General features: G+C 37.3%; 4 protein-coding genes across 7 annotated transcripts in view; 3 read left to right on the top strand and 1 right to left on the bottom strand.

Moving 5' to 3' along the window:
- Positions 1-7,203, bottom strand: part of jarid2a (jumonji and AT-rich interaction domain containing 2a) — a 56,038-nt gene extending 48,835 nt beyond the window's left edge. For 3 of the 4 annotated variants that reach the window (XR_013196783.1, XM_077212557.1, XM_077212567.1), the window contains exon 1: positions 6,617-7,200. Coding sequence is in view for 3 of the 4 variants with exons in the window: in XM_077212557.1 (XP_077068672.1) it covers positions 6,617-6,661 (45 nt within the window). In the remaining variant the exon portion in view is untranslated. Of the gene's footprint in view, positions 1-6,616 lie in introns of all 4 variants that reach the window. The other variant, XM_077212576.1, reaches the window with a different exon arrangement.
- Positions 7,204-10,500: 3,297 nt separating this feature from the next.
- On the top strand, positions 10,501-13,593 carry LOC143721773 (glyoxylate/hydroxypyruvate reductase B). Its single transcript, XM_077212543.1, has 6 exons — positions 10,501-10,740; positions 10,849-11,224; positions 11,311-11,482; positions 12,604-12,782; positions 12,861-12,957; positions 13,096-13,593. The coding sequence occupies exons 1-6, from the start codon at positions 10,654-10,656 to the stop codon at positions 13,247-13,249; spliced, it is 1,065 nt and encodes a 354-aa protein (XP_077068658.1). The 5' UTR covers positions 10,501-10,653; the 3' UTR covers positions 13,250-13,593.
- Positions 13,594-13,811: 218 nt separating this feature from the next.
- On the top strand, positions 13,812-18,564 carry pard6ga (par-6 family cell polarity regulator gamma a). The gene is made up of 3 exons (XM_077212517.1): positions 13,812-14,017; positions 14,532-14,754; positions 16,151-18,564. Exons 1-3 carry the CDS (start codon positions 13,958-13,960, stop codon positions 17,101-17,103), a joined length of 1,236 nt encoding a protein of 411 aa, XP_077068632.1. The 5' UTR covers positions 13,812-13,957; the 3' UTR covers positions 17,104-18,564.
- Positions 18,565-19,913: 1,349 nt separating this feature from the next.
- adnp2a (ADNP homeobox 2a) lies at positions 19,914-25,119 on the top strand. Its single transcript, XM_077212505.1, has 4 exons — positions 19,914-20,183; positions 20,552-20,669; positions 21,482-21,574; positions 21,814-25,119. Exons 2-4 carry the CDS (start codon positions 20,562-20,564, stop codon positions 24,505-24,507), a joined length of 2,895 nt encoding a protein of 964 aa, XP_077068620.1. The 5' UTR covers positions 19,914-20,183; positions 20,552-20,561; the 3' UTR covers positions 24,508-25,119.
- The last annotated feature ends 1 nt before the right edge of the window (position 25,120 follows it).

Here is a 25,120-nt window from a genome sequence, read left to right as displayed (position 1 = left end):
TCCATTTTTTGATCAAGGAGCCCTGACACACCTCATAAAAGAAATGCAACGATATAATTCCACTATTTTCACTAAACATGCCTGTTGTGTTTATATACACAATGCACTAATGTTCAGTGTATAGAATTTTCCATTTAAGGTAAGATCTAATATCAATACGTTAAATCACAGATGGTGCATGAGTCCATTATCTCCAAAATCAATTAAACATAAGATTCATGTTGCTCATTTAACTGTCATAATCAGTTCCTCTGTGAAAACGGCCTCATGTGCATCCTCCTTTTAACCACATCAGTTTGCTATTTGTGCCCGTGTAGCTCCGGGCATCTCTTACAATTACACCAGCATCTCTCACCAAACACATCTTGAAGTCATGTGATGGTTTTTATTACGCTACCAGCAACCATGTCAATTATTGATAAAGGTGTATTGTGTTTTAACTCACGTGGATAAGTCTGTCACCGTAAGCACAATGCAGATATTTCATGATAGCGACATATATGTTAAATTAGAGGACTTCACATTTGTTAACATTTTGAGTCCATAATCCAAAGATCAAGTGAAGCAACAGAACAACAACAAAGAGCAAAAAGCAAGGACAAAGTCAGAGGAATAATGGCAGAATAATAGGCTGCAGACGGAGGCCTGTTTAAATCCAGTGTGTGGGTTTGATTTGCATACAGATAACTTGTCAAACGCTTTTATTAAACATGATGGCTTTAATGGGTAATTGCCCCCTTATGGATTGCACACACTTGAATCCAAAAGCAACTAGTGTTATAATCAGGAAAATTATTGAAAAAGCTTTAATCTTTACCTAAAGTTTAGCACAGACGTTGATTCAGACAGAGCATTAGTTGGGTCTGTGAGCGCTGCTTCACACAGATCAAATTTAAACAGGGCAACAAGAGCAGACGGGGTGAGGGCTAGCCTGCCAACACATCGGATCTGACCTTGTATACCCATCTGTCTCAGACCGATCACTGGTCACTCACACGCACACACACCACACACACCACACACACCTAACTACTAATGTTAACAAAAGCAAGCTGGCATGAAAGAAAAAAAATGGATCTATTATTTACCCAGGACCAACAACCTGACATTAAACCAAAATCGACTGGCCTATAAACACAGTACACGCAGGTGTTCGATTATAAATAATGACTGGCTGCGCTCTCAAGAAAATTTCACTCTGATAAGCTTATCAAATAAGCCATTCAACAGCACTCAGTCACACCTACTCTATTGACAACACGAAAGCTTTCCTTTTCTGAAAAGCTACACGAACTGGAAATAAATTCACAAAGACCGTTTTCCTCACAGTTGAGCAAAACTGTTCCAACTATAGACAGAAGTGCATGATATTATGCCCTATATTGGTTATCAGTTGTTACCGGTAAATACTGGATATTTATCATCAATATCAGAGCTTTAATTGTTGCTGCATAGTTTAAATTGTAAATTACATTTCCCATCATCTAGCACTAATGATTACTGCGATGATTTAACCCTTTAAAAGCCATTTACATTTCAAGAAAAAAGTCAGAATTGTGAGATATAAACTCGCAATTGCGAGAGAAAAAAGTCAGAATTGCGTGACAATTCTGATGTTTTTCTTGCAATTGCGAGTTTATATCTCGCAATTCTGACTTTATTTCTCGTAACTGACTTTATAACACGCAATTGGGAGTTATTATCTCGTAATTTTGAGGGAAAAAAAAGTCAGAAATGGAAACAAGCTTCCATAGAACGGTGCATTTGTATCTGCAAAATGCCCTTTGTTAAAGCCCAGACTGTCCCAATAAAAACTATGAACAAAGCATTATTCATTCTCCCAAAAGTGCATAAAGAATAACAGAATACTTAGTCTTCTTCAAAAAAGCTGCTGATCTTTATGCTTGCATTGCAAATAAATATTTTGGTCTTTCCATGGTTCAGCGCTCTGCCACACAATCTTCACTGACTGTACAAACACAAAGGACTCAATGCACAGGGGAGTTCCCACAAGCTTCGCTTCCTAGAGGTTTGCTTATCAAGGACACTGTGTTTCCAGTGACAGCACCCTCTACACATTCACCTAGCTGTGAAGACAGATTGCTGCAGACGGAGCCAAGGAAGCAAAGACCCACCCAATGACAATTCCCTCTCCTGCCATGACAACAGGAGAATGCCAGTGGCAAACCTGGCCGCTATGCGCTTCCCTCCCTCTCTCTCCATAGACATGAGCAGTGTTAAACCATATGCTTGTACTGGGATGAATTAAAACTAATTTAAAACTCAAAGAGCTACTACCATGCATGACAGCGGTATGAAGTCTCAAGAGACAACGAACAGTGGAGTCACCTTCTCACCCATGTTTCAATACACTAAACGTAGCAATATTTGCTCATCAAAGTTTTGCTGAAGCCTTTTAATAGGCTACATCAAATTGCTATTTATGACATGTATAGTTATCTCTGAAGAAAACCGCCATTAAATCAATGGAAAAAAGCCAGACACTTTTCTTAATAAAAACATCTCCTGATAATAACAGTGCAGCAATAATTGTACCTAGTTCAGCAAGCCCATTCTGATACAATATGTCTCCTCGGAGTTTGGGATGACTGCATCAATTAGTGCACAGCTGGACATGTCTGAGACGGAGGGATGAAGCAGCCATTACAAGCTTCCTGCAGTTTTTACATCATCCTTTGTTTTATTTGAGAGTTGTAACAGCCACAAAATTTCATTACACAGATAAAATGCAATGAGGCTGTACAGTAGTAGACGACACTAGCGATATTAATAATTTCCTTTGCTCATTTATCAACTCATCACAGCTGAATATTATCCAGTGGTTTAACAGTATTGACATTAGATGGATGCGTCTCATAAAATGATTCATTAAAATTCAAATTATTATTATTTAATAAATACATTTAATAATAATAATGTCATATTATTATAACATAATTAAATAAATATTTAACATATGCGATTATTAATTTAGCCATTATTTCAGTCTTCAGTGTCACGTGATGTCTAATATGCTGTGTGTGTGTGTGTGTGTGTGTGTGTGTGTCTCTTAAGTCTTTAAATTCATAAAAACATTCACTTGTAAGTGAACAAATGAGTCAGCACATTTAGCAGTACATAAATCAATAACATCCAAACCGCATGACAATTCTTTTGCTATATGTTGGATTACCAATTCAACCTTATTTAACACTTTTTTTTTTACATTGTCAGCGTTTCACATAATGTGTGTTATAATTAATATAATAACAATCAGATCTACAAAATAATTACACAGAAAGTTCATGGAGTCCATTAGTATTATTTATTAATTATGTAAATACACAGTAAAATTAACAGTATAAAGTGTGACTAAGTATATCCTTAGGCCCTACATTTCAAACCACATTAGCAATCATTAGGAGTGTAACGATACATAAAGCTGAGGGTACAATACGTAAATCAGCAGGGGGCGGGACGCCTTCGGTACGCCATGAGAGTATCGCGATACGTACCGTGGGTGGTGTATTGCGGTTCTGCGATTCGGTTTGGCAATTGCTACACCCCTAGCAATCATATATCATATGAACATAGACCAAAACTGCACTGAGACATAAAAAGCAATTCAGTGACTGAAGTGATACCAGACTGTGACGAGTTAAAACCACATTTCGTCTATGTCAGTTTCAGGGATGAGGACCAAAAGTTTACAAACGAGAATGAAATCAGATAATCATCACCCTTATTTCAGAATAAAAATAACAATTTTGAGTTAACTGGGAAGAACGAAGCTAGGCTGTTAAGATGCCCCACTAAACCAGTTATTCAAGATTTGCAATAACAGTCAACATTTTCTAGATAAAAAACATTTTAAGTGAGCACTTGAAATGAATGAGTCTATCTAGTGTTTGTAAATGTAGCGCTGCCCTAAACAGGATCATTGTAGCATGGGCATTAGTTCTCCATTACTGTGTGAAGCAAACTGATGCCAAGGATGAGTCTGAAGGAGCTATCAAATATCTCTGACTGCTGAGGCCAAAGAAAATGTGTGGGACACAAGAGCTTCCAGTTTAGATGGTCATCTCTGGCATGTGAGGCAGGCCTGTGCTCACTGTAAACAGAGTGATATATATCTGCCAATTTCTGCTCTGTTGTCACATTAAATAGATTTGTTTTCACATATGGTGCTTGGGAAAAAGCGTGAAACACGATTTCTTACAGCCTTCCTAATTTCTACAGCCTGTTCATTTACACTACACTTCAGTAATGTTCCAATAATCAACAGTAATAGTGTGTGTTGTAACCTCACCTAATCCTGAATGACATTGTGTAATATTCTTAAACAGAAAGAACGAGATCTGATCTCATAATAGGAACTGTCACAGAGGAGTTACTGTGTAAATACAGGCATATCAACCCTGCTGCTGATTCATGCAGTCCTGATCAAAAATCTCTTGATCCCTGTGTAGATTTACTAACCAACCATATCCGGTTTGGCAAGAGAGAAGAAAGAATGTACAACATTCTTAGTTTCAATGTGCACAACAGGCTATTTATATTCATAACCTTGCTTTTTCAAAAACAGTAGAGGTTTTTAGCATATTTATAGAATTATCTTCATATTGAACCCTGATCAATTTCAGCATGAAGTGTTAAAAGTATGTTTGTGCTTATGCCTTGCCATGTCTAAACATCTAAGCGACAGCTGTATTTGATCCACAGGATTGCAATGAATTACAGCAAATACCAACTAAAGCCAAGGCAGAGAGCTCCATACAAAGAAGCTATCATCTTTAAACGTATCATTCCCAGCCTCATACAACCAAACCAAATGTTCAGAGCTTGTACTTCAACCCATTTGGCAATTAAACATCAAAGAATCAAGGTAAACAAAGACATCAAACTGCAACCGAATGAAATAGTAACCCTCATGAATAACTGATTTTTGTATATACATTTCTTTTTCTTTCTTGCCTGAATGTTTCTTTTAAATCTAGAAATGTATGTCAAGATTTTGTCCATCAGCCATTTTGTCCTGCAGTTTTCATATGGCCAAGATGCATTATACTGTTACCCAAATAAGGTTATATTAAAAGGGTATAGATCAGTGATTCCCAACCAGGGGTTCAGGGCCCACTAGGGGTCCTCAGCAAGTTTCCAAGGGGGCCTCAATGTGAATTAAATGATTCAAAACAAGGCAAAAGTAGCATTAAAATAAGCCAAAGCAACTAAAATCAAGATATTTCTTATTTTAATTCACCCCCTCAACAGTTCTTTGAAGTACCAGGATTCCAAGTGTCTTGGAAAACCAGGATATATGAGGTAGGCTAATTTTAAAAGTGTAATTGTAGGTGAAAATTCATGTAAATGAATAAAATCTTATGATTTCATAAAGAATCGAAGTAAGTATTAGGCCTTTAATGGCTAAACTATCTCATATATTATTAAAAATACAAATCAAACAACAATTAATAATATTAATAGGTTAAAAAGAATACAACCTATAAAATGGTGATGTTTATTTCTTTAAACATGTTCATTAAAATGGCATGTGGACCTGAACATTTCACTACTATGAATTATAATTAACATTTAATAGGCGTGAGTAGGCTTGTTTAATAGGCTTTAATTGGTTTGTAATTTTAGTATCATTGAGATAATATTATCATTAAATATTAACAGATAATATTATCATTGAAAATTAATGGTTTACATTCATATTTTTAATTTGTTTTATTTTTGTATTTTCCATTTGAATTTTAGTTTAAGGTTAAGGTATTTTTCTTATTTTAATTCGTTTTTGTCTATTTTTTGCCTGTATAGTTTTTATTAATATTTCATTCAATTATTTTAATACATGAATTTAAACTAAAGGAAAATAAGAAATGTTGCCTTGGCAACTATCTTAAATAAATTAAGTTAGCATTTTGTTTATTTATATTAAACTATAGTAAAAAAAATAAGCATTTTGTTACATAGCCTACACATCTGATAAAGTGACCGTAGAATGGGTAGGAGGGACAGTTTTAACATACATCTTAGCAATAAATAGGTCAGTCTGCTTACACCATCTAACCAGTAGGTCAGAGACAGGCTGTAAACTACCTCAGGCCTTACCACAAAACAAGCATCTGCCCATGATTTGACAAGCTAAGTTCTTCTGACATTGAAAAACCGACATACACACACACAGAATGATGACCGCAAACACACACACACACACAAGACCACAAACTGACCACGGTAGGCTATAGACGCGAGACGGTTGTCTACATCGACTGAAGCTACTATACGACAAAACCGACAGTGGAAATCAACATAGCGACATATCACACACACCGGAAATGTGAAATGTAACCAGTACACTCGAAAAGCCCTCCATAATCTGGGTCAACAGTAGGCTACGATTCACATCGGTCAATCTGTCCTTAACCTCCAATTCAAATAGAAGACGGTTCATGCACTGGTCGTTTATAACATCTGACCTAATTCTGTCAGCAAACCTGACGATAACATAACACAAGGGACAACAGCAATGTGATTAATGCAAATTACGAGGCAGCAGCCACTGAATTCGATGGTCACTCAACGAATTAAATGTCAAATTTGCACTTACAAATTTCTTTTGAATGATATTTCTCTTCGGCCTTTCCTTATTCATTTTGTCCTCCAGGTTGAATTCATCAAAGGTCAGACGGCCACATCAATTCTGATTGTTAAAAATATATATATTTTCGTTGTTGTAGCACGTGATTATTTAAATCCCTGGTAGAAAAATGTCGAGGTCGGCATAGAATCTTGCGTCCCGGTCGATCGGCGTAGCCTGTCTTCTTTTCACAGTTCAAGACACGAAAGAGGTACAAGAATCCAAATCTAGAGATCCATGGCGATTAAAAAGGGTCAGTGTAAAAAAACAACGACAACATATCCACCGAAATGAGTCGGAGAAGCCAATCTTCCATTTGAAAGCTGAACGGCGTTTTGTCAGGGCTCCCCGCACCACATTCTTGCAGTCAAAATAAAAGCCAGCTTCTGGCTTCCATTCTCGTAGGTTGTAATATATCGTTTACTGTTATATTGTGCGGGTGCAAAACAGTCAAACAAACCAATTGGAAAAATCTGGAGTTGTGTTTTGTCTGCCGCTGTGCTCCCTCATATTGTGTGAACTCAATGGCACCGATGTTAATGCGACCTAGTGGCGTCTTTCATAGGAGGCTCCGTCCTATCATTCACACTCAGCAGGTTTAGCGGTACATTTGAAACAGTGCATGAATCTTTGTTTTTAACATTATTCTTAACTTCTTTGAGCTCTCTGAATAAATATCACGAACTAGTTTTGACTGAGCTGCCAATTACTGTGTAAGAAGTTGCAGAAAAATAAAAATGGATAAAAAAGCCTAAGTTCCATGTGTAGACAAAATAAAGTTTAAGAGTCCTTTACATGTTATTAGAATTGTCATGAAGCTTAGGTGATTCACATGATCATAAACAACATTAAAGCAATGTCACTAGCTTGTAAACAATGAAAAATAATTTATAGAATTGAACAAAAATCACTTTCATCTGTCTTGGGCAAGAGACAAAATGCAATGAATGACAGGTTGATATTTGCTTGTAAGAAGTCTTAATTTAGTGTTGCACATTATTTCTAACCAATAGCATAAAAATGGTGAATAATGAACCTACAGAAACTTAAATTCCTTACAATTTACATGTAAACCGCTACATGTAAACGTGTGGTGGTGACGGCGCAGTGGATAAGACACATGCCTTGGGTGTGAGAGACCCGGGTTAGAATCCACTGTGAGACACCAATGTGTCCCTGAGCAAGACACTTAACCCCTAGTTGCTCCAGAGGCGTGCGACCTCTGAAATATAGCAATTGTAAGTCGCTTTGGATAGAAGCGTCAGCTAAATGAATAAATGTAAAAAAATGTAAACCAATGGTTTGAAACATTTTTTTCAAATGAATATTAGTAGTTGCTAGTTCTGGAAACCCATGCCCATGAAATATAATGTTGGTGAAATCAAGGAGTCTTTAAGGATTATAGCAAACCCCTCTCTGTGATAATCCAGGGATTATTTCTAAAAATAAACCCTGATCAGCAATCCCAGTATACGGGGATGAAACTGGTGGGTTTTTTTTCCCTATTGATGTGTTATGACTTATGAGTGTCTTTCATTTGAATTAAACAACAGAGAGACCTGTGGTGAAAATCAAATGTAATGGATTGCATTCTGTTATTTTACAAGTCTGTTATATTTACGTTTACATTAATTCACTTAATGACACTTTAAAAAAGCAACTTACAAATAATAAAAGAGACAACAATGTGCACAGCACAGAGTTACAAAAATAATGTAGAGCAGAGGTAGAAAATTAGAGAAAAAATATCTCTCTCTCTCTCTCTATAAATAATGTAACTGTTAAACGTAATGCATTACAATATTGTGTTACTCCCTAAAAAGTAACTAATTACTAGTTACTTTGTTACTTTTTATGGAAAGTAATGTTAAGTTACTTTTACGTTACTTTTTTCTCACCTGAGCTAGGCTTGCTTGTTTGCTTTTTAATAACAAAAAAACATAATTCTATTTTTGGCAAATTTAAAATACGTTGTTGGAAATGTAAAAAATAATGTTACTTTACATGTTACTTGAAAAAAGTAATTGATTATGTAACGCAAATCATAAGTAATGCAAATACTCTTGCTTTACTCTTTGGTTTTAGAATTTTTTTTTTAACTAAGTCTCTTTTTTTTTTTGCTGGAGAAAGTGCAAGATGGGATGTGATTGTGAAGCTGAAAATCTGCTGAAGTCTGTTCTTTGTCTTTCTACCAGGATGAACATTATCATTCAGCCTGAGCCTGAGGGCAGGTAGACCTCTTTAATTGGAACAGTGTTAAAAATAACCTCAAGAGGTATCAGGGGCATATCAGAGCACAAGTGCCCATTTCCTTACCAGAGACTTTTGGCCAGAGTTGTAAATGACAAAGAAAAACAAACTGCAAGAAGTTGGTAATGGTTTTGGTTAAAGGATTAAACCACAAAGAACCAAAACATAAGTGATTGAATTCATGAGGATACACTGAAATTATTAAGCTGATGGCGATTTACATTTTCTTGTCTATTGAGTTTGAAAAAAAAGGAACATTGTTGTACCCTTAGTTTTGTTAAATCACATGAGCCTGTTAAAGACTGCAAAACAAGGGCTTGTCTGGTATTTTCTCCCATTTAGTTAAAAAAAAAGGGTTTTAAGTAGACTATGAATGTTGAAATAATGGGCCACACTACTGGCGGTGGAATCAGGTCATCACTTTAAAACATGCCTGTCCCTGGGGCAGAGTCCGACATGTAGGCTAATTGTGAAGCACTAGACTTTAAAGAGAAGTGCTCTGCAGAACAAAGAAGATTTTTGGTTGATTGCCAAACAAAGCTAACTCTCAAGGAAGTAGTTTTCATTAGAAAGAAAAGACACAATTCAAGTTGATAGTGATTGATCTGCTTTAGTAGATCCACATATGCTTAAAGGCTTGGTAAGATGTTAAAGGAATGTATTGAAATAACAAGGTATTATGACCATCTAGTTTCTTTGAATTATTTATCCACTATCACCAATAACTAATATGTTACCCCTATTCACATATATGAGAGGTTACTCGTATATGACATTTGTTGTGGCATATAGCAGATGGACAGGGTGTTTGAGCGTTAATCCACCAGGCATCATTGTATTAGAGTACAGCCAATCCTAAAATACCCAGTAAATAAATGAATACATTATGATACTCTTTAAGACAATATAGCTCAGAAATTCCCGTATAGTGGAAATGAAAACATTTGCTTACTTGCTAGAATTTCATTATGTTGAAATATTTATGTTTATAATGCTGCACCTCTACACATGGAACCTCTACACATGGATTTTCCAACAGATGGAGGCCACAGGAAAGCTGGAACTCTGGTGCAGCCATTAATAGCCTACTAACTGTTCTGGAATTGATGCAATGGCCCTCAGTACCGTCAAAGCCTTCAACATATAATTTATGGCCTTAAAATCTTAATCTTTTATCAAATTCACCCTTCACATGCTTGGCTCATCATCAGCATAATATCATAGTGTTTTGAAACTATACTGGCATTCTAAGAATTTGTGAATGAGAGGGAGTTTTTGATAATATATGTTTAGATTTGAAATTTTTAGTGGGCTTATTAATAAATATACTATGAAACATACAACAATGAACTATAAACCAAAATACCAATGTTGACAAAGCAAACAGGAGTCCTTCATGAGGCTACTCTGTGTTTGTGACCAAACCAAATTATAGAATTAATAGAAAATCAAATCTGGAAATAATATTTTGTACAAGTAAAAACATGAACCACATGTCCATCAAACAACTACATATGAACTTAATCTTGTGACAGAAATGGGCCACAAATGAATAATACACTTTATTGGCTTCTAACGCCCTCTTCTGGTTATTTGAGTGACTAGCAATTATTTAAAAAAAACCCCGATGAAACACGAAAGATTTGGACATTTTTAAGTAGGTATTTTGCCATTGTCTAAAAATTTTTAGACTGAGAAGGAGGTACTTAATGATTTACAGAAAACCACCTTTGGTCTTTATCGGTACTTGATTAACCATGTCTGGAATACAAAATACAATGTTGCACGTGACTTTCAGAATCTTTCAGGGAACATTCAGACTGCGTTCGAGTGTCACACAAGTGGTGAGAAAGAATGTTTCATATAAGACATTTATAGACGAATGCGTTCGTCTATTATTTTGTTTACATAGAGTTATAGTCAATTTATAGTGCTGGTTAATTTTCTCACAGGTTATGGATAAACCGTGCATATTAGCCACTACGCTTGGAGCACCCGGAGGCATCTACAAGTGTTTTGAACCTTGTATCGAGAAACACTTTACTATTATCACATTTGAGAGGTTTGTACAGAGGAAAGAAGACTTCGCTGCTAAAATCCAGGCACTGTTTGTGTGGGGTGGAGCTATTAAAGTTGACCAAAACCTGTTACAGTCTTTGCCCAACCTCAAGGCTGTCGTTAATGGTGGGGTAGGAGTAGACCACCTTGACATTCCTCTAATAAATAGTTTTGGAATCAAAGTTTCCAACACTCCTCATGTGGTGGATAATGCCACTGCAGATATTGGCATTAGTCTGATGTTGGCATCTGCAAGAAAGATTGTTGAGGGTGAGAAGTGCAATTTCTGTTCTATGCTTTCTTCAGGGTTTATCATATTGCTCACTGAGTCCATTGTGATTTTTTTTTCTCTTCAGGGCACAATTTTTCCAAGTTGCGGGAATTTGATAATTTTCCAGAGTCTTCTCTGGGCACTGATGTTAGCGGGGCAACCCTAGGCATCATCGGCATGGGAAGAATAGGATACAAAGTTGCCAAGAGAGCTCAAGGGTTTGAGATGAAAATCCTTTACCACAACAGGAATCAAAGGTGATTCTGTTGGACTTTGAAATAATTCTCTCTGTCACTAAACAACTTCTTACCAGCTTCAATCATTTGTAAACTCATTTTTCTGTCTGTTTTCTATTCAATTGAAAACATTCAAGTGGTTAGTCATTGTTTTCAAATATAAAAAAACCCCCACTGATTTAAGTGACATGTGAAGGCCAAATATGGTAACCAATACTCAGAATTTGTCCTCTGCATTTAACCCATCCAAGTTAGTGCCTGCCCACACATTAGGAGTAGAGAGCAATGGACACACAAACCCGGAGCAGTGGGCAGCCGGCGATTGGGGGTTCGGTGACTTGCTCAAGTGCACCTCAGTCATTTCCTGCCGGTAATGAGAATCGAACCGGTCTGGCAAGAGGTCTGACTCTCTAATCATTAGGCCATGTCTGCCACCAGCGTACTAATGTCTAGTTATGTCATAAAACTCTAGATGGTGGAGGCTGATGGGTCTTAATGCTAGCTGATGATATTTACAATGTTACCTACTTGGCACAAGTTGATTGGTTCATGTCACCTCTGCAGGCAATGCAGCTTGCTGTTCAAAATTTAAATGGCTGGTTATCATTCACTATAGCAGTTGCAGCACGCTTTCAGAGTTTGTCTAAAACCCCCACCTTCCCCAACTCCACCTGTATCTGCTATGGGTAATTGATATATGCTATTTGTGCAGCAGCAGTATGTATTAAATACTCACAGCAGCGTATTGGCAGTAGCAAGTTCCTGTACTTGTTCTGCAACAGCAGCACCAATAATCTACAGCAGCGTAGAAGATCTGTTCCGCCAAGACCAAATACATTAACATTGTCATATCCATCACCATGCTAAAAATCTTCAGAGAGTTGTCATGAAAGAACTCCTTTAACAATTACCTTAAATAAGGGGTGCAAAACTCAATTTTTGGAGGGTCACTGTCCTGCAGAGTTTAGTTCCCACCTTGCTCCAAATCACACCTGTTTTCAAATAAGCCTAAAGGACTTGATTAGTTGGATCAGGTGTGTATAATTAGGGTTTAAGCTAAAATCTTTAGGGCTACGGCCCACCAGAAATCGAGTTTTGCTCCCCTGCCTTATATTTAATTTCACAGTGTTTTATGTGTTCAGGCCTAAGAGTGAAGAAAAAGCAGTTGGGGCGATGTATTGTGCAAGCATGAAGGAGCTGCTACAGAGGTCAGACTTTGTCATGGTGGTGGTCAATCTGTCCCCACAAACGCACAAACTGATTGGTGCCAAAGAGTTTGCCATGATGAAACCCAATAGCACCCTTATCAACATTAGCAGAGGTAATGTAATAGGCTGAAACAAAACAATCCCATTAAAGGAAATCAGTATGTTTGAGAACTACTTTTTTTTTGTCATAGGTTTGGTAGTAGACCAAGATGCTTTAGTGGATGCTATCCAGAAGAAAATGATACGAGCTGCTGCTTTAGATGTCACGTATCCTGAACCATTGCCCAGGTTTGCTTAGTACACTTTCATCTAATTGTATTTACGCAAATCCAAATATTTAGGATTGTAAAATTGCTGCCCTAAATGTTTTTTCCTGCATTAAACACATCACTGTTGTAGTATAATGATATGATTCTTTATGTACAGGGATCATCCCCTGCTGTCCTTCCCAAATGTCATCGTCCTCCCTCATTTAGGAACCCACACCATGGAGACGTCGCAGATCATGGTGGAGAGGATGGTGACCAATGCCTTGGCCGCTGTAACTGGAGGCCAGCTCCCTGACGAAATCAAGGCATAGTGCCAGATCTGAGCCATCTGTCCCTTCTTTGTTTTTAACCAGTAAAACCGAAAATACTAATGGAGATGGTAATCATTATATTTTAAAAACGGGATAGTACAATGTAAAGTATATGTGATTGTTTTTTTTTGTGTGTGTGCAAATGAGCCTCCTTTTAAATGTTACATGGATATTTTAGATGTTAATTCAATATAGAATTTTAAGTTTTTAGTTAAATTGAACAGAATATTATAAATTAATATATCTCCCTTCAACAAAATCTGTCACAACTGTGATCATTAAAAAAAATGATCCTGATGCTACGAAAGAATTCAAAAATAAACTTTGCAATAGGCTTACTGTAATGTATGGTGTCTTTTCATTCTTTTTATTTTCAGATTATATTTTCTTGTTCCTTTTATGTGCAGTTATTTCATCTTGGGGTATCATAAAGCTTTCATTTCTCATATTTCATATATATTAGGCTATTCAGAAACATGGGCTATAGGCTATATAATTTTTTTTATTCTTCACAAATTTCGTGGACTACTAGAAAATGAAAGTGCCAGTAATGCCATTGTTTAGTGTTGTCCCGTCTTTTGCACAGACCGTCCTGCTCTCCGCGTTTTCAGTGATGATGCGAACACGTAACGCTATTTTGACATGCTGAGCTTAAACAAAACCCGAGTGGTTTGCGAATAGTGGGGTAGTAACCGCTCATCGGACAACATGAACCGGGCACTTCGAAAGTCTCTGCGCAGCGTTTCGGTCCTCGAGGTGAAAAGTAAAGTAAGTTGACAAATACTTTTATTATGTTTACTGATCTCTAGCATGTATATGTCAGTTATTATATTGCGATTTCTCTGTTTTTAGAGGCATATATTTCTTCAATCTTGGAATTACTCAGATTTGAAATCCGTTCAGAATCCTTCACTACAACGATAATGTTTGTCCCTCCGCTCTTGTTTTAGTATTATTAGACTTAGGGGACCTTTAACATTAGGGGAAGTACCTTTGTAAACAAAGACTTAAACAATTAAAACCTACACAATATCCAGAAACGGCTCACTTCTAAAATATGTCCATTGTTTCAGCTGATTGAACAGGCTACAGTCCCAGGTCACTCACTGCTTGAAGCTCACAAAGATTTGTAAGATTACAAATCTTAATATATAAAAAAATGAACCGTGTTGACCGATTTTGTCCAGGAGAACATAAAAGAGAAAACCTGTAATTAAGATATTATGTTTAGTAGCCCACAGTATTTTCATGCAATTTCATTCATGTGCTTTTCTCTCTACAGTTTGGTGCAGAATTCAGGAGGTTTTCCCTGGATCGTTGTGAACCTGGCAGGTATAAAGACTTCCACAGGCTCATTGTGCGTTTACATCACCTATGTCAAATGGATGTCCTTATTGGCTATGCAGATGTTCAAGGAGAGCTGTTGCCTATCAATAATGATGACAACTTTTGCAAAGCTGTGACGTCCACACAATCTTTACTGCGTATCTTCATTCAGCTACAAGGTAGGAAGCTTAGAAGCTCATTAATATCTCAAATTTCCTTTATTCTCTGCTCCATTCATCTCACCTCACAACAAAAATTGCATAATAATGTATGTAACATAGGGCACTATTTTCCAAACACAAGTAATAAATTGTGTTGAGTTCTTAAAGATTTATTTTCTTTGTGTAGATAAATAGTAGATTTAATTATACGAAAACATAATTTTAAGAACTTAAGACCATTTTATTTCGTTTTATTTTTGATCTTCTTGAAGGAGGAATAGAAAAGGAAGGAACTTATCTAGTTGGGAATCATGTACTTGAGTATAATTGCTTTGTATTCCCATGTGGTGTGTTTGTTTGCCAGATTATCTTTTTGCTTTCCGTCCTAGTTCATGTGATCACTACCAGAGTTTTTAGTTAGTCGGTATTTGGAAATAACTATGGTAATAAATTGATGTAACAATAAACATAAACAAAGAGAAAGTAAGAAGAATTCATAAATAAATGACAAAATACAGATATGAATAAATAATCAGAGATAAAATATATATAAAGTAAGTGCTACATTTAGTGAAACATTAATGATATTTTTCTTAGGGAGATTATTCAATGATGTTTATCTGGACATTTGTTTGTTTGTTTACATAATTTTATTTATATTTAAATTGGACTGACTTGGTCCCCCATAATTAAATAGTGTTTTACATGCTAAAGTAAAATAAATACTAGCAGTTAAATGATTAAACTCGAGTCAAAATAAACAAATTCAATTTTTGATTACAATAAATAAAAAAAAGCTAAAGTCGATAGCTTAGGTCCCACTTTATATTAAGTGGCTTAACTATGTACTTACATTGAAATTAATAATTTGATACAATGGACTTATTGTGTACATGCATGTTTTTACATTGTACTTATATTTTGAAAATACTCGCATGTAATTACAGCTGTAATTACTGTATGTAATTACATTTGTAATTACAGTGTTGACCCTTCCCTTACACCTTAACCCACCCTTAAACCTACCCATACCACCACACCTGTCCTAACCTTACCCGTATCACACCTCAATAGCAGCACAAGTGGTTTACAATACAACACGAACACGATAAGTACATTGTACGTATTTTTCGATGCAAGTACATAGTACTTAAAGCCACTTAATATAAAGTGGGACCTAGATTTAAATAAAAAAATAGATTTAAATTATAAATATAACATTATAGTACTATAGTGAGTAGATAAAAATAATGTAATGTAATAGAAACTACATATTTTCCACATAAATTTTTCCACATATTTCTAATATTAATTTTTTCACAATTAAAACTGTGATCAGAAAGTTTTGATATAATCAGATTGATTTGAATCATTTTAGAACTATGCTCAGCTAACATCCCACACTGTTTTACAGAGGAAGCTGATCAGGATAGCGCAGGTGCTGATGATGCAACAAAGCGAAAGAAAGCAGTCAGCCACAGAAAAGCACCATTTCAGATCAGCATGCCACAGAACTTCCGCCCTGTTTCTTCCATCATCGACGTCGACATCATACCAGAATGCCACCGAAGGGTGCGTCTGTATCGCCAGGGCTCAGACAGACCTCTGGGCTTTTACATTCGTGATGGTACTACAGTCAGGGTTACTCCTTACGGTCTGGAAAAGGTTCCAGGCATCTTTATCTCCCGCATAGTGCCCGGTGGCCTGGCGGCTTGCACGGGACTGCTAGCCATTAATGACCAGGTCCTGGAAGTGAATGGTATTAGTGTTATGGGGAAGACGTTGGATCAGGTAACCGACATGATGATTGCCAACAGCCACAACCTCATCATCACAGTGAAACCTGCAAACCAGCATAACAACATAAGGCGAAAAAGCTGCATTTCCTCAAGCTCGGGACACTACTTTGATAGTACGGACTCTGTAAGCTACCCAGGGCTGCCTATGATAATGAAAGCTTATGGTTTAGGCACTGGCTCCGAGAGCGAAGAGGATACAGATGTGGTGGTCGAGAGCTCTATCAAACACCTGTCCCGGCAGTTTGGTGCTTCAAACGCCTCTCATTCTTCTAAACCACATGTTAATACTTCCTACTGGCCTCAAGTTTCTGCCAGACGACCCAACTCGCTCATTTCGGCAGCGTCCTATCACTCTCAGCCTTGCCTCACCTACACAGCTCACACTGACCACAGCCCCCCTCTTCACAGGAATCTGAGGACCAAACAGCATTATGGCTTTAACCCGGCCATCAGACAGGAAAGCTGCAGTACCCATGACATTCTCAACACGTGGCATGTTGATCTGAGTCGTCATTTATTGTTGCCCCAGGGGGCAATGGAGGAAGATGGAATTGTTGTCATTTTGTAAAAGATAAACCTTCTGAAACGACACCACCCATGTTAAACTCTGCACTACAAGTTATAAATGACTACTTTTCCATGTCACGTGCGTCATGCAAGTTTTTACTGATAACTTTAAAGAGTATAGATTATATATGTTAAAGGATCTTTTTCGTTATACATTATCAAACTTTTTTCTTTTTTCTAGTTCACCATAAAAATTAGAATTCTGTCATCTTGGACTCAACTTCATGTCTTTCCAAATCTGTATGATTTTCTTTCTTCTGTAGAACAAGATTAAAAAAAAAACATCTTGGTGACCAAACGTTTTGTTGACCATTGGCCATTGAATTCTCAACATAAGTTATTTTATGTTCCACAGAAGAAAGAAAATCATACAGATTTGAAACAACATTAGGGTGAGTAAATTATGACAGAATTTAAATTTTTTGGGCAAACTACTATTTTTTCCGGAAGCAGTTGAAAGTATCTTCACATCTTCATAGCAATCACTAAGTTAAGTGGTCTAAATGTATTTATATGTAGCACTATATATATATCGTCTGTCGAAAGCGTAGGACCACAAAATGTTTGTCCAATTGCATTCGGTCTGAATACTCAGTTATACTTATATATACGGTTCATGACTCGAATTCATGCGTTTCAATGGCAACACTATCAACGCTGAAATGATCTGCAGCAGTCAGGTGGTACAGGTCAGTGTTTTTTAATTTATGTTCATTATTATTGTAATGTTATGTGCTTTGAGACATGAGGTAGTTTAACGTCGTCTCTCGTCTTGTGACGCTTTGCAAACTCTGCTGTGTGCGTTCATGTGTTTTGAAGTAGGGGCTTTGGAGAAAATCTGAAGGGAACATAGGATCTCATGCTTTCAAAGCTAGCTTGCTATTGCTAGCCTCTCCAAAAATCGCCTATCCTACCTTTAATAAAATGCATTGAAAATTAATTTTACATTTAATAAAACTGTAAAGCCTTCTCAAATACTTTGTGTAGTATAAACACAATACATTTATTAAACCCCAATACATTTAAATGACGTGTTAAACTAACACTATTAAATCTCTTACAGTAAGTTGCTATTATCACACAACATGCATACATTATTATTATTTATTTTTTTCTGCCGTGTGTCGCACACGGTTTCTTAAAGGTCATTATATTAGCAATTTCTTATTAAGAAACCACACGGCAGATTTCTATACATTGGATTGCACACAACAAAATAAAGTTGGTTTAAGAATTGTGTTGCATAAGCTGATTTAAATTAAGGAAATTGAACAAGCAGCAAATATCATTTTTGGAGGTGAAAGTCTGAATGCCTTTGAACATTGATCAACAATCAACATGATCAAATCAGAGAGGCCTGTGTATCCATACTGAATTTTAGTTAGGTAATTATTAAGTAAACACACATGTATACAACACATAAAATGCTATATAAAAACTATATTAAAAAAACTGTGTTTTACACCATCTCAAGTGTGCCTTTTTACAGTATAGCATTATCATTGTATTGGGGTTCTGGGACCCACACAGACCACAGGATGAGCTCCCCCTGCTGGCCTCACTAACATTACTACAGGTTGACAGCTGCGGATTTCTACACAGGGTCCCCACAAGCATCCCATACACCCATTTTCCAGTATTAAAAAAACTTCCATGCAAAATACATTCAATACAAGCTGTGAAAAAAGTTTAATTTTCCATGCTGACTCATAATCATGTTGATCTTGGTTTTCAGTTACCATATCAAAAATGGTGCATAAAGGGACATTCTCTATTGTGTTGATCAGTCTGCCTGTTTCTCTCCAGTTTCACATTGAGAGAACGACATTTGTTAAGTAAAGCTGACAAGACTTTTTTATTTATTTGAAACAACTCTGTTAAATTAAAAGGTTAGTTATGAAAAGTCTGTCATTATTTAACTCTGTCTTTCCAAACCTCTACCCCTTTCTTTTCTTCTGCTGAACACATTCACAAAAAATATATTTTGAAGAATGTTTCAAAATAACCATTGAATGAAAAAAAAAAAACTGAGACATTTCTCATCTTCATGCTCCACAGAATAAAGAAAGTCCTACAGGTTTGGAATGACTTGAGGGTGAGTAAATGATTATAATATAATATTATATTTGGGTGCTTTAAGGACAGTTCACCCAAAAATGTGTCATTTACTCACCCTCAAGTTGTTCCAAACCTGTATGAATTCCTTTCTTCTGCTGAACACAGAATAAGATATTTTGAAGAATGTGGGTAACCAAACAGTTGACGTCTTGACGTCAGTTGAGTATGACATTTCTGTGTTTTTAAATTTACTCTCAAACTAAAGGAATGTCCCAGGCCATGTGACCAAAGAGGGCCCATTTAGGTCCTTGTATCATGCATTAACTGGGCCCAGCGGAGAGACCCATAAAACATTATCCTTGGCCTCCTTTAGTGGCAGCCTTATGTTCCTGGTACACATGGAAAGTTTTAAATTGTACTTGCTGTGGTGACATCAGCACTGATGCAACTATCTACATGCAACAGGTAGCCACTGCATATTACAGAGACAGCGAGCACAACTCCCATTTCCTTCTCATCATTCATCATAATGTCATAGTTGAATCCATCAATCCATCTCCCCATAAAAGCATCTCTGAAGGTGATGTACCACAGGTGTGTCAACATCCCTCAAAGGTGAAGACCACAGCCATGGTCCTATGGTTAATTCTAATAACTAATGGCCATTACATTGATCAACTTTGCAAGATCAGCCCACCTTTCTCCCATTGGTGGTTCTGCACTATGCAATATGTAAATCAGAAAACGTCACTTCCCGTCTTCCTGTGCGCCATGTTTTTCAGCAGGAGTGGGTTGATGTTTTAGTGAGATATAATAAAAAGTGGGCTAATCCTGCGCTTGGTTCATATTTCACCAGACGATCGTCAGTGCAGTAAGGAACGCGGATTGATCGCAACCTGGATGCTTCATATGATGAAGTAGCCGATTCCATACTGCGCGCCTTCCAGTGACGCCGGAAGAAAACGGACGCACGCACACAGCCATCAATCCACTCATTCGCAGTTCTGTGCCAGAATATTAAAGGTAACGTCAGACACTGGTTTATGATAGACCCTAAAATACAGTTAGGAGTATGAATGACATGTGCCATTATGTGACATCTTCCGTACTACTTAAAAGGCACGACTAGGTCAAACAATTATAATGACATGTCCGAGGCTGGTTTAAAACAAAACAGTCCTTGCTTGGTACATGGTTACAACTATGTATTTTTATTATTACTATGTTATAGGCCTCAATAATTGAGGTTAATTTAGATGTCTCTTTAATCTGCATCAGACTGACGCAAAATAAACAGATTGAATTTGGCGTTTGAAAGAGTAGGCTAATGCATGTATTGATTTTACAGGCTATTCAGAAGCATTTCGTGTTATTTTTTTTTTGATTTACAGCATCAGCAAAATGTATCAAATTCCAGTGAAGAACCTTACAAAACTCAGACGACCAAGGAAACGCGTCAAAAGTATTTTGTGTGACATCGGGAAGCAGCAGTGCCAAGATTTAATGGAGGTAGATTATTGTAGTAATGATGTTCTGTTTATACCAATGATCTGTTGAATGCATGATTTTGATTGGCTCACGGATGTTGATTAGTTGTTAACTGCACTAAATGAACTAATTCTAGGTCTTAACTGCATTACAGTTCAGTGTCACTCACTTCACAACATCATTTTAGTTAGGCTATTTCACAGAGCCTTACAAATTGCAACAGAATAAGATAAAACAAAGATATCGACAAAAACTGACCATTTCTAATTTTCCAAATGTATTATTAAAGTTGGAATGTATCGGAAGAAGCAGCTAATTTCTTCCTTATTGAAATGGATTATTGAAAAAGAAAACAAATGTAGGACGGGGACTTCTGTGGTTCTATCCATCTGTTGTTGATTGGATAGAGGCAGATCTGAATGTGAGCTTGCAGTCGGTTATAAGCGATTAAAGCGACTACATTACTAGAGAGTCTGGTGTTTTACCAGAAGAACAATTAAAAAAATGAAATGCATAATATATTGATTATCGCTTCATATTAGTGATTTTGAAATCAGTCTCAATCGATATTGAATATTTAATTTTGCATGCACATTTCTGCTTATTTTTACTTTTAGATTGATTTTTAGATCACAGCAAATGTAACTTCATTTTTAAAAATGAATTATCTGTCTTTTATACTTTCAGTTGCCTAAATTCACATGTTGCATCCTAAACTATTTTTTTTTTGTATGTTGTCTTTATTTTTTTATTTGATTTTTTTACACAATATCAGTGTTTCTTTACACGAATATCATTATGCCTGTTAATTAAATTTTCTTTGTTTCCAACAGACATATAAATGTTTTGATGCTGGTGATGCAAGTTTTGACAACACAGAATGGGATGATTTCACTGATGGTCATGTTGGAAAAAAGAAAAAAAAGGTGATTTGAATTAACATCTGTTATGCACTGTAAAAATGTTTTCATTGTTTGTGATGTTATAACAACATGTTTGTTTCAATCTTTTTAAATACATTTGGCACCACTTTTATTTTAATAAAAAGTAAAATTGCTACCTTAAATTTATCAGTTTGAATGGGAAGAATATTTTTACACTGCACAAACTATTGATAAAAATAATTTCAAGCTATATTAATCATTATATTATTTTTGTCCCTCAGTATCCATACCGGAGCCAAGCTCTGTGCTGCAGTCTGTGTTGGTACTCCAGCCGGTCAGTACCCACGTTCAGAAGTCACATCCATCGCTGTCACTGGAAAGATCTGAACGTGGCCTGTTTGTTAATGTGCCCTTACTGCCCATTTGTCAGCTCTCCGAAAGTCACAGAGCAACACATTCAGTTTTTCCACATGCTGCCATCAAAAGCCCATCGTATATCTCTCCAAAGCAACCCCGGCCATACATTGGCTCACGCACAGAAAACTGTGTCAGTTACAGTCTCAGCTGATGCTGCCGATGACAGATACACGTGCGCAACCTGCGGATATCATGACTCTTTACTATACGTTATGAAGAAACACGTCTTGGTAAACCACTATGCTACTTTGCTGGATCGCTTCTTCGGGCTCGGGTCGGACAGTAAGCAAAAGTCTGGTGGTGTGCAGATACGTGACGGCGCACCAATGAAATATCATTGCAAAGTGTGCAAACTGCCAGCAGAGACCATTGAACATTTACTTTATCACATTTTAAGTTCAGAGAAGCACAAGGACCTGCACTGGCAAATAATGCCTTGTATAGTCGAAAAAGACTGCATGAATCAAATGACCGGATTGCAGAACCTGCTGAGCCTCGCTCCAAAAGCGATGCACCAGGTCACGTTACTTGCAAGACCGAATTACACGCCTCAGCAGATGCAACATACAAATGGAAACGGTACGGTTCTTTTGGCAGGCCCAAGTAACGCAGCAGCTTTGTTTTGCTCTCCTGGTGCAGGGCAGATGTTTCTGTCCCCACAAACGCAAGCTTTACTGTCGGGCACGACTTTGACTGCGCTTCAGAATGCCCAGCATCAGCAGTCTCCTGGCGGGATGCCGCAAGCCCTGCCTACCTCTCCAGGTAATATGCTGATGCCAAACATGCCGCAAAGTGCACCCAACACGGTACCCATCACAATGTCCATTCCCAGGCTACCACAGACCCAGCAATCACAGCAGGTTCTTCTTCCGCCTGGCATCCAGGTCAACCTCCCGGGTGAAATGGGTGTTCATTCACCATTTCTTTATACTCAAGGTCTTCAGCTGAACCAGTCAGTTCCCAGAGCTCCACTCATTGCCTCGCAGTCTGTGCGTCTCATTCCCACAGGCAACAATGTCAATGGTGTTCCAACATACACTTTAGCACCCGTTCAAGTCACCGTTCCTGTCCACGGCGGTCCTGCTCAAATGGTATTGTCGCAAAACCAGATCAGCCAGCCTTCAAATTCAGCAGTGGTGCCTGCGGGTCTCATGCCTACAGTTCATAGGGCAATAAATAGAAATTCGACACCAAATGAGCTGGCTGTGTTCGCGCCGTTTTTGAAGAAACATGACGACCACACTGTCAAGTGCCTGAGGTGCAAGATTTTACTGACAGAACAGGGGATTTTCCAGCATTTGTTGCATGGCTTGAAGTGTCTGTTCTGCCCTCAGATGTTCTACTCCTTCAAGCAGATCATGGAGCACACCAATAAAGATCACAGTCTGAAAATCAAGGAAAACCGGCATTTCATTAAAGAACAGTTTAATCTCGACTGTGACGACAAGGGCAATCTCATGTTCAACACTTTTAATCTGAACACAGATGTGCCCAAAGATCTTCTTGACAACCGCGAGCTTAACCTCGCACTGGTCACTAGCACTCAGGATAAGCTTTTCATAAAAATGTATCCAGACAAGGCCGAATACGCAACCGCGTTGAAGGTGCCACCTACCGCCTGCCCATTTTGTCAAGTAAAGCTCCAGAACTCTGAAGACTATGAGCTCCATCTTCAAACAAAACACCACATCGTTCCCACCATTCATGCCATACTAAAAACACCTGCTTACAAATGCATATATTGTTTTGGGGTGTATGCCGAAAAATCGACACCGAAAACCATCTCCATTCATGTGCAACGGTGTCGTTGTGCTCCCAAAGCGGTCAAGGAAGCAGAGAGGAAGCTGAATCCAGATACAACGGAACACCTTGATGGTGATTTATGTAGTTCTGTTCAGATGGCCAGTTCTTCAGACGCGGCTTTTCAGGAGGGTCTTGAATTTGCCAAGCCAAAGAGAGAAGTAATCACTCCGAAGAACAGGAGAAGGAACTCGAAAGTTCCAAAGGTAGAAGCCCCTGAAAGTCCAGTTAAACTCGTCTTGGAACCAATGGGGATGGAGAGGACATCGTTTGAGGACAGAAAAGACTTCCTTTCACAGTACTTCCACAGAAAACCATACGTGACGAAGACCGAAATCGAACTGCTCGCTTCCCGTTTGTGGATAAACAAGGCTGACGTAAAGGCTCACTTTAACAGCAAGCTCACCAAGTGCTTGAAAGCAATTCAGAAGAAGAGGGTTTGTGTACATCTCGGTTTCAAAATGATTGAAGTGAACAAGGTGAAGCACAACCTCTTCATTCCGGAGGCAAAGCCTGTTAAAAGAAAAGATGCGGAAGTGGTGAAACATGACAGCCTTGTTCCAGAGGTAACTGTTAAAATAGAGGACGTGAATGAAATTAAACATGACTTCTTCATCCAAGAGGTAACTATTAAAAAAGAGGACGAGGAGGTGAATGAAGTGGGACATGACCTCTTCATCCAAGAGGTAACTGTTAAAAAAGAGGATGTGAATGAAATGGAACATGACCTCTTCATTCCGGAGGTACGGCCTCTGTAAAAATAGCTAAACATGTTTGTTTGATAAACTATGCTTGTATTCAGCATGTTCACACTAGGATGTAAACCATTGCAAACTGTTTATTTAAAATTACTTGATTTACACATTTATAAGATAGTTTGCCTCTTGGCATTAGTCTATGGAAAAAGGGGAACCTACAGCAATGCTGAAAAGACTGTACACTCTACATTTTTGTATTTTTGTTGTATATAGTTCATATGATGATGATGTTTAAAAGTTTCTTTTATTACATATCTTTATTGCAAGAAAGAAAAGACCCAGTTATCCCAATTATATTAAAATCATACTTTTTTTGGACACTTGTGCTATACATTTGGGGATGTCTAGTGAAATAGTTCTAAATTTAACATTTTATATTAGAATCGTAAAGAAAATGAAGGCTTGGCTAATTATTACTACTAACTGGCAAATTAGGCAGCATTTCATAACTGTATCACCAAAAGGGACACTTTATGGTGTTTTCATGTTTTTTTCTCTTTCATATAATACACTGTAATCATTTCAGACATGTGAAAAAAGACAAGTGCCTCCGTGTCCTATTTAAAGTTTGCAGTTGTATTTGCCTCTTGGAATAAACGTGACTAAATATTAC

This window comes from Siphateles boraxobius, unplaced genomic scaffold (assembly GCF_051911475.1).
Source record: "Siphateles boraxobius isolate OS27281-9 unplaced genomic scaffold, OSU_SipBor_1 12, whole genome shotgun sequence".
In the NCBI taxonomy this organism is placed as follows: domain Eukaryota; kingdom Metazoa; phylum Chordata; class Actinopteri; order Cypriniformes; family Leuciscidae; genus Siphateles; species Siphateles boraxobius.
Note: the sequence above shows the minus strand (reverse complement) of the source record. Positions and strands in the feature narration are given on the sequence as shown.

What these genes read in the sequence shown, in the direction of transcription:
- pard6ga (XM_077212517.1), top strand. Translation starts at nt 13,958, where the DNA reads ATGAACCGGGCACTTCGAAAGTCTCTGCGCAGCGTTTCGGTCCTCGAG. An exon ending in TCCTCGAGGTGAAAAGTAAA is followed by an intron (nt 14,018 to 14,531) that starts GTAAGTTGACAA and finishes TTCTCTCTACAG; the next exon opens with TTTGGTGCAGAATTCAGGAG. An exon ending in TATCTTCATTCAGCTACAAG is followed by an intron (nt 14,755 to 16,150) that starts GTAGGAAGCTTA and finishes ACTGTTTTACAG; the next exon opens with AGGAAGCTGATCAGGATAGC.
- LOC143721773 (XM_077212543.1), top strand. Translation starts at nt 10,654, where the DNA reads ATGTCTGGAATACAAAATACAATGTTGCACGTGACTTTCAGAATCTTT. An exon ending in GTTCGAGTGTCACACAAGTG is followed by an intron (nt 10,741 to 10,848) that starts GTGAGAAAGAAT and finishes ATTTTCTCACAG; the next exon opens with GTTATGGATAAACCGTGCAT. An exon ending in CCTTATCAACATTAGCAGAG is followed by an intron (nt 12,783 to 12,860) that starts GTAATGTAATAG and finishes TTTTTGTCATAG; the next exon opens with GTTTGGTAGTAGACCAAGAT.
- adnp2a (XM_077212505.1), top strand. Translation starts at nt 20,562, where the DNA reads ATGTATCAAATTCCAGTGAAGAACCTTACAAAACTCAGACGACCAAGG. An exon ending in AGTGCCAAGATTTAATGGAG is followed by an intron (nt 20,670 to 21,481) that starts GTAGATTATTGT and finishes TGTTTCCAACAG; the next exon opens with ACATATAAATGTTTTGATGC. An exon ending in TTGGAAAAAAGAAAAAAAAG is followed by an intron (nt 21,575 to 21,813) that starts GTGATTTGAATT and finishes TTTGTCCCTCAG; the next exon opens with TATCCATACCGGAGCCAAGC.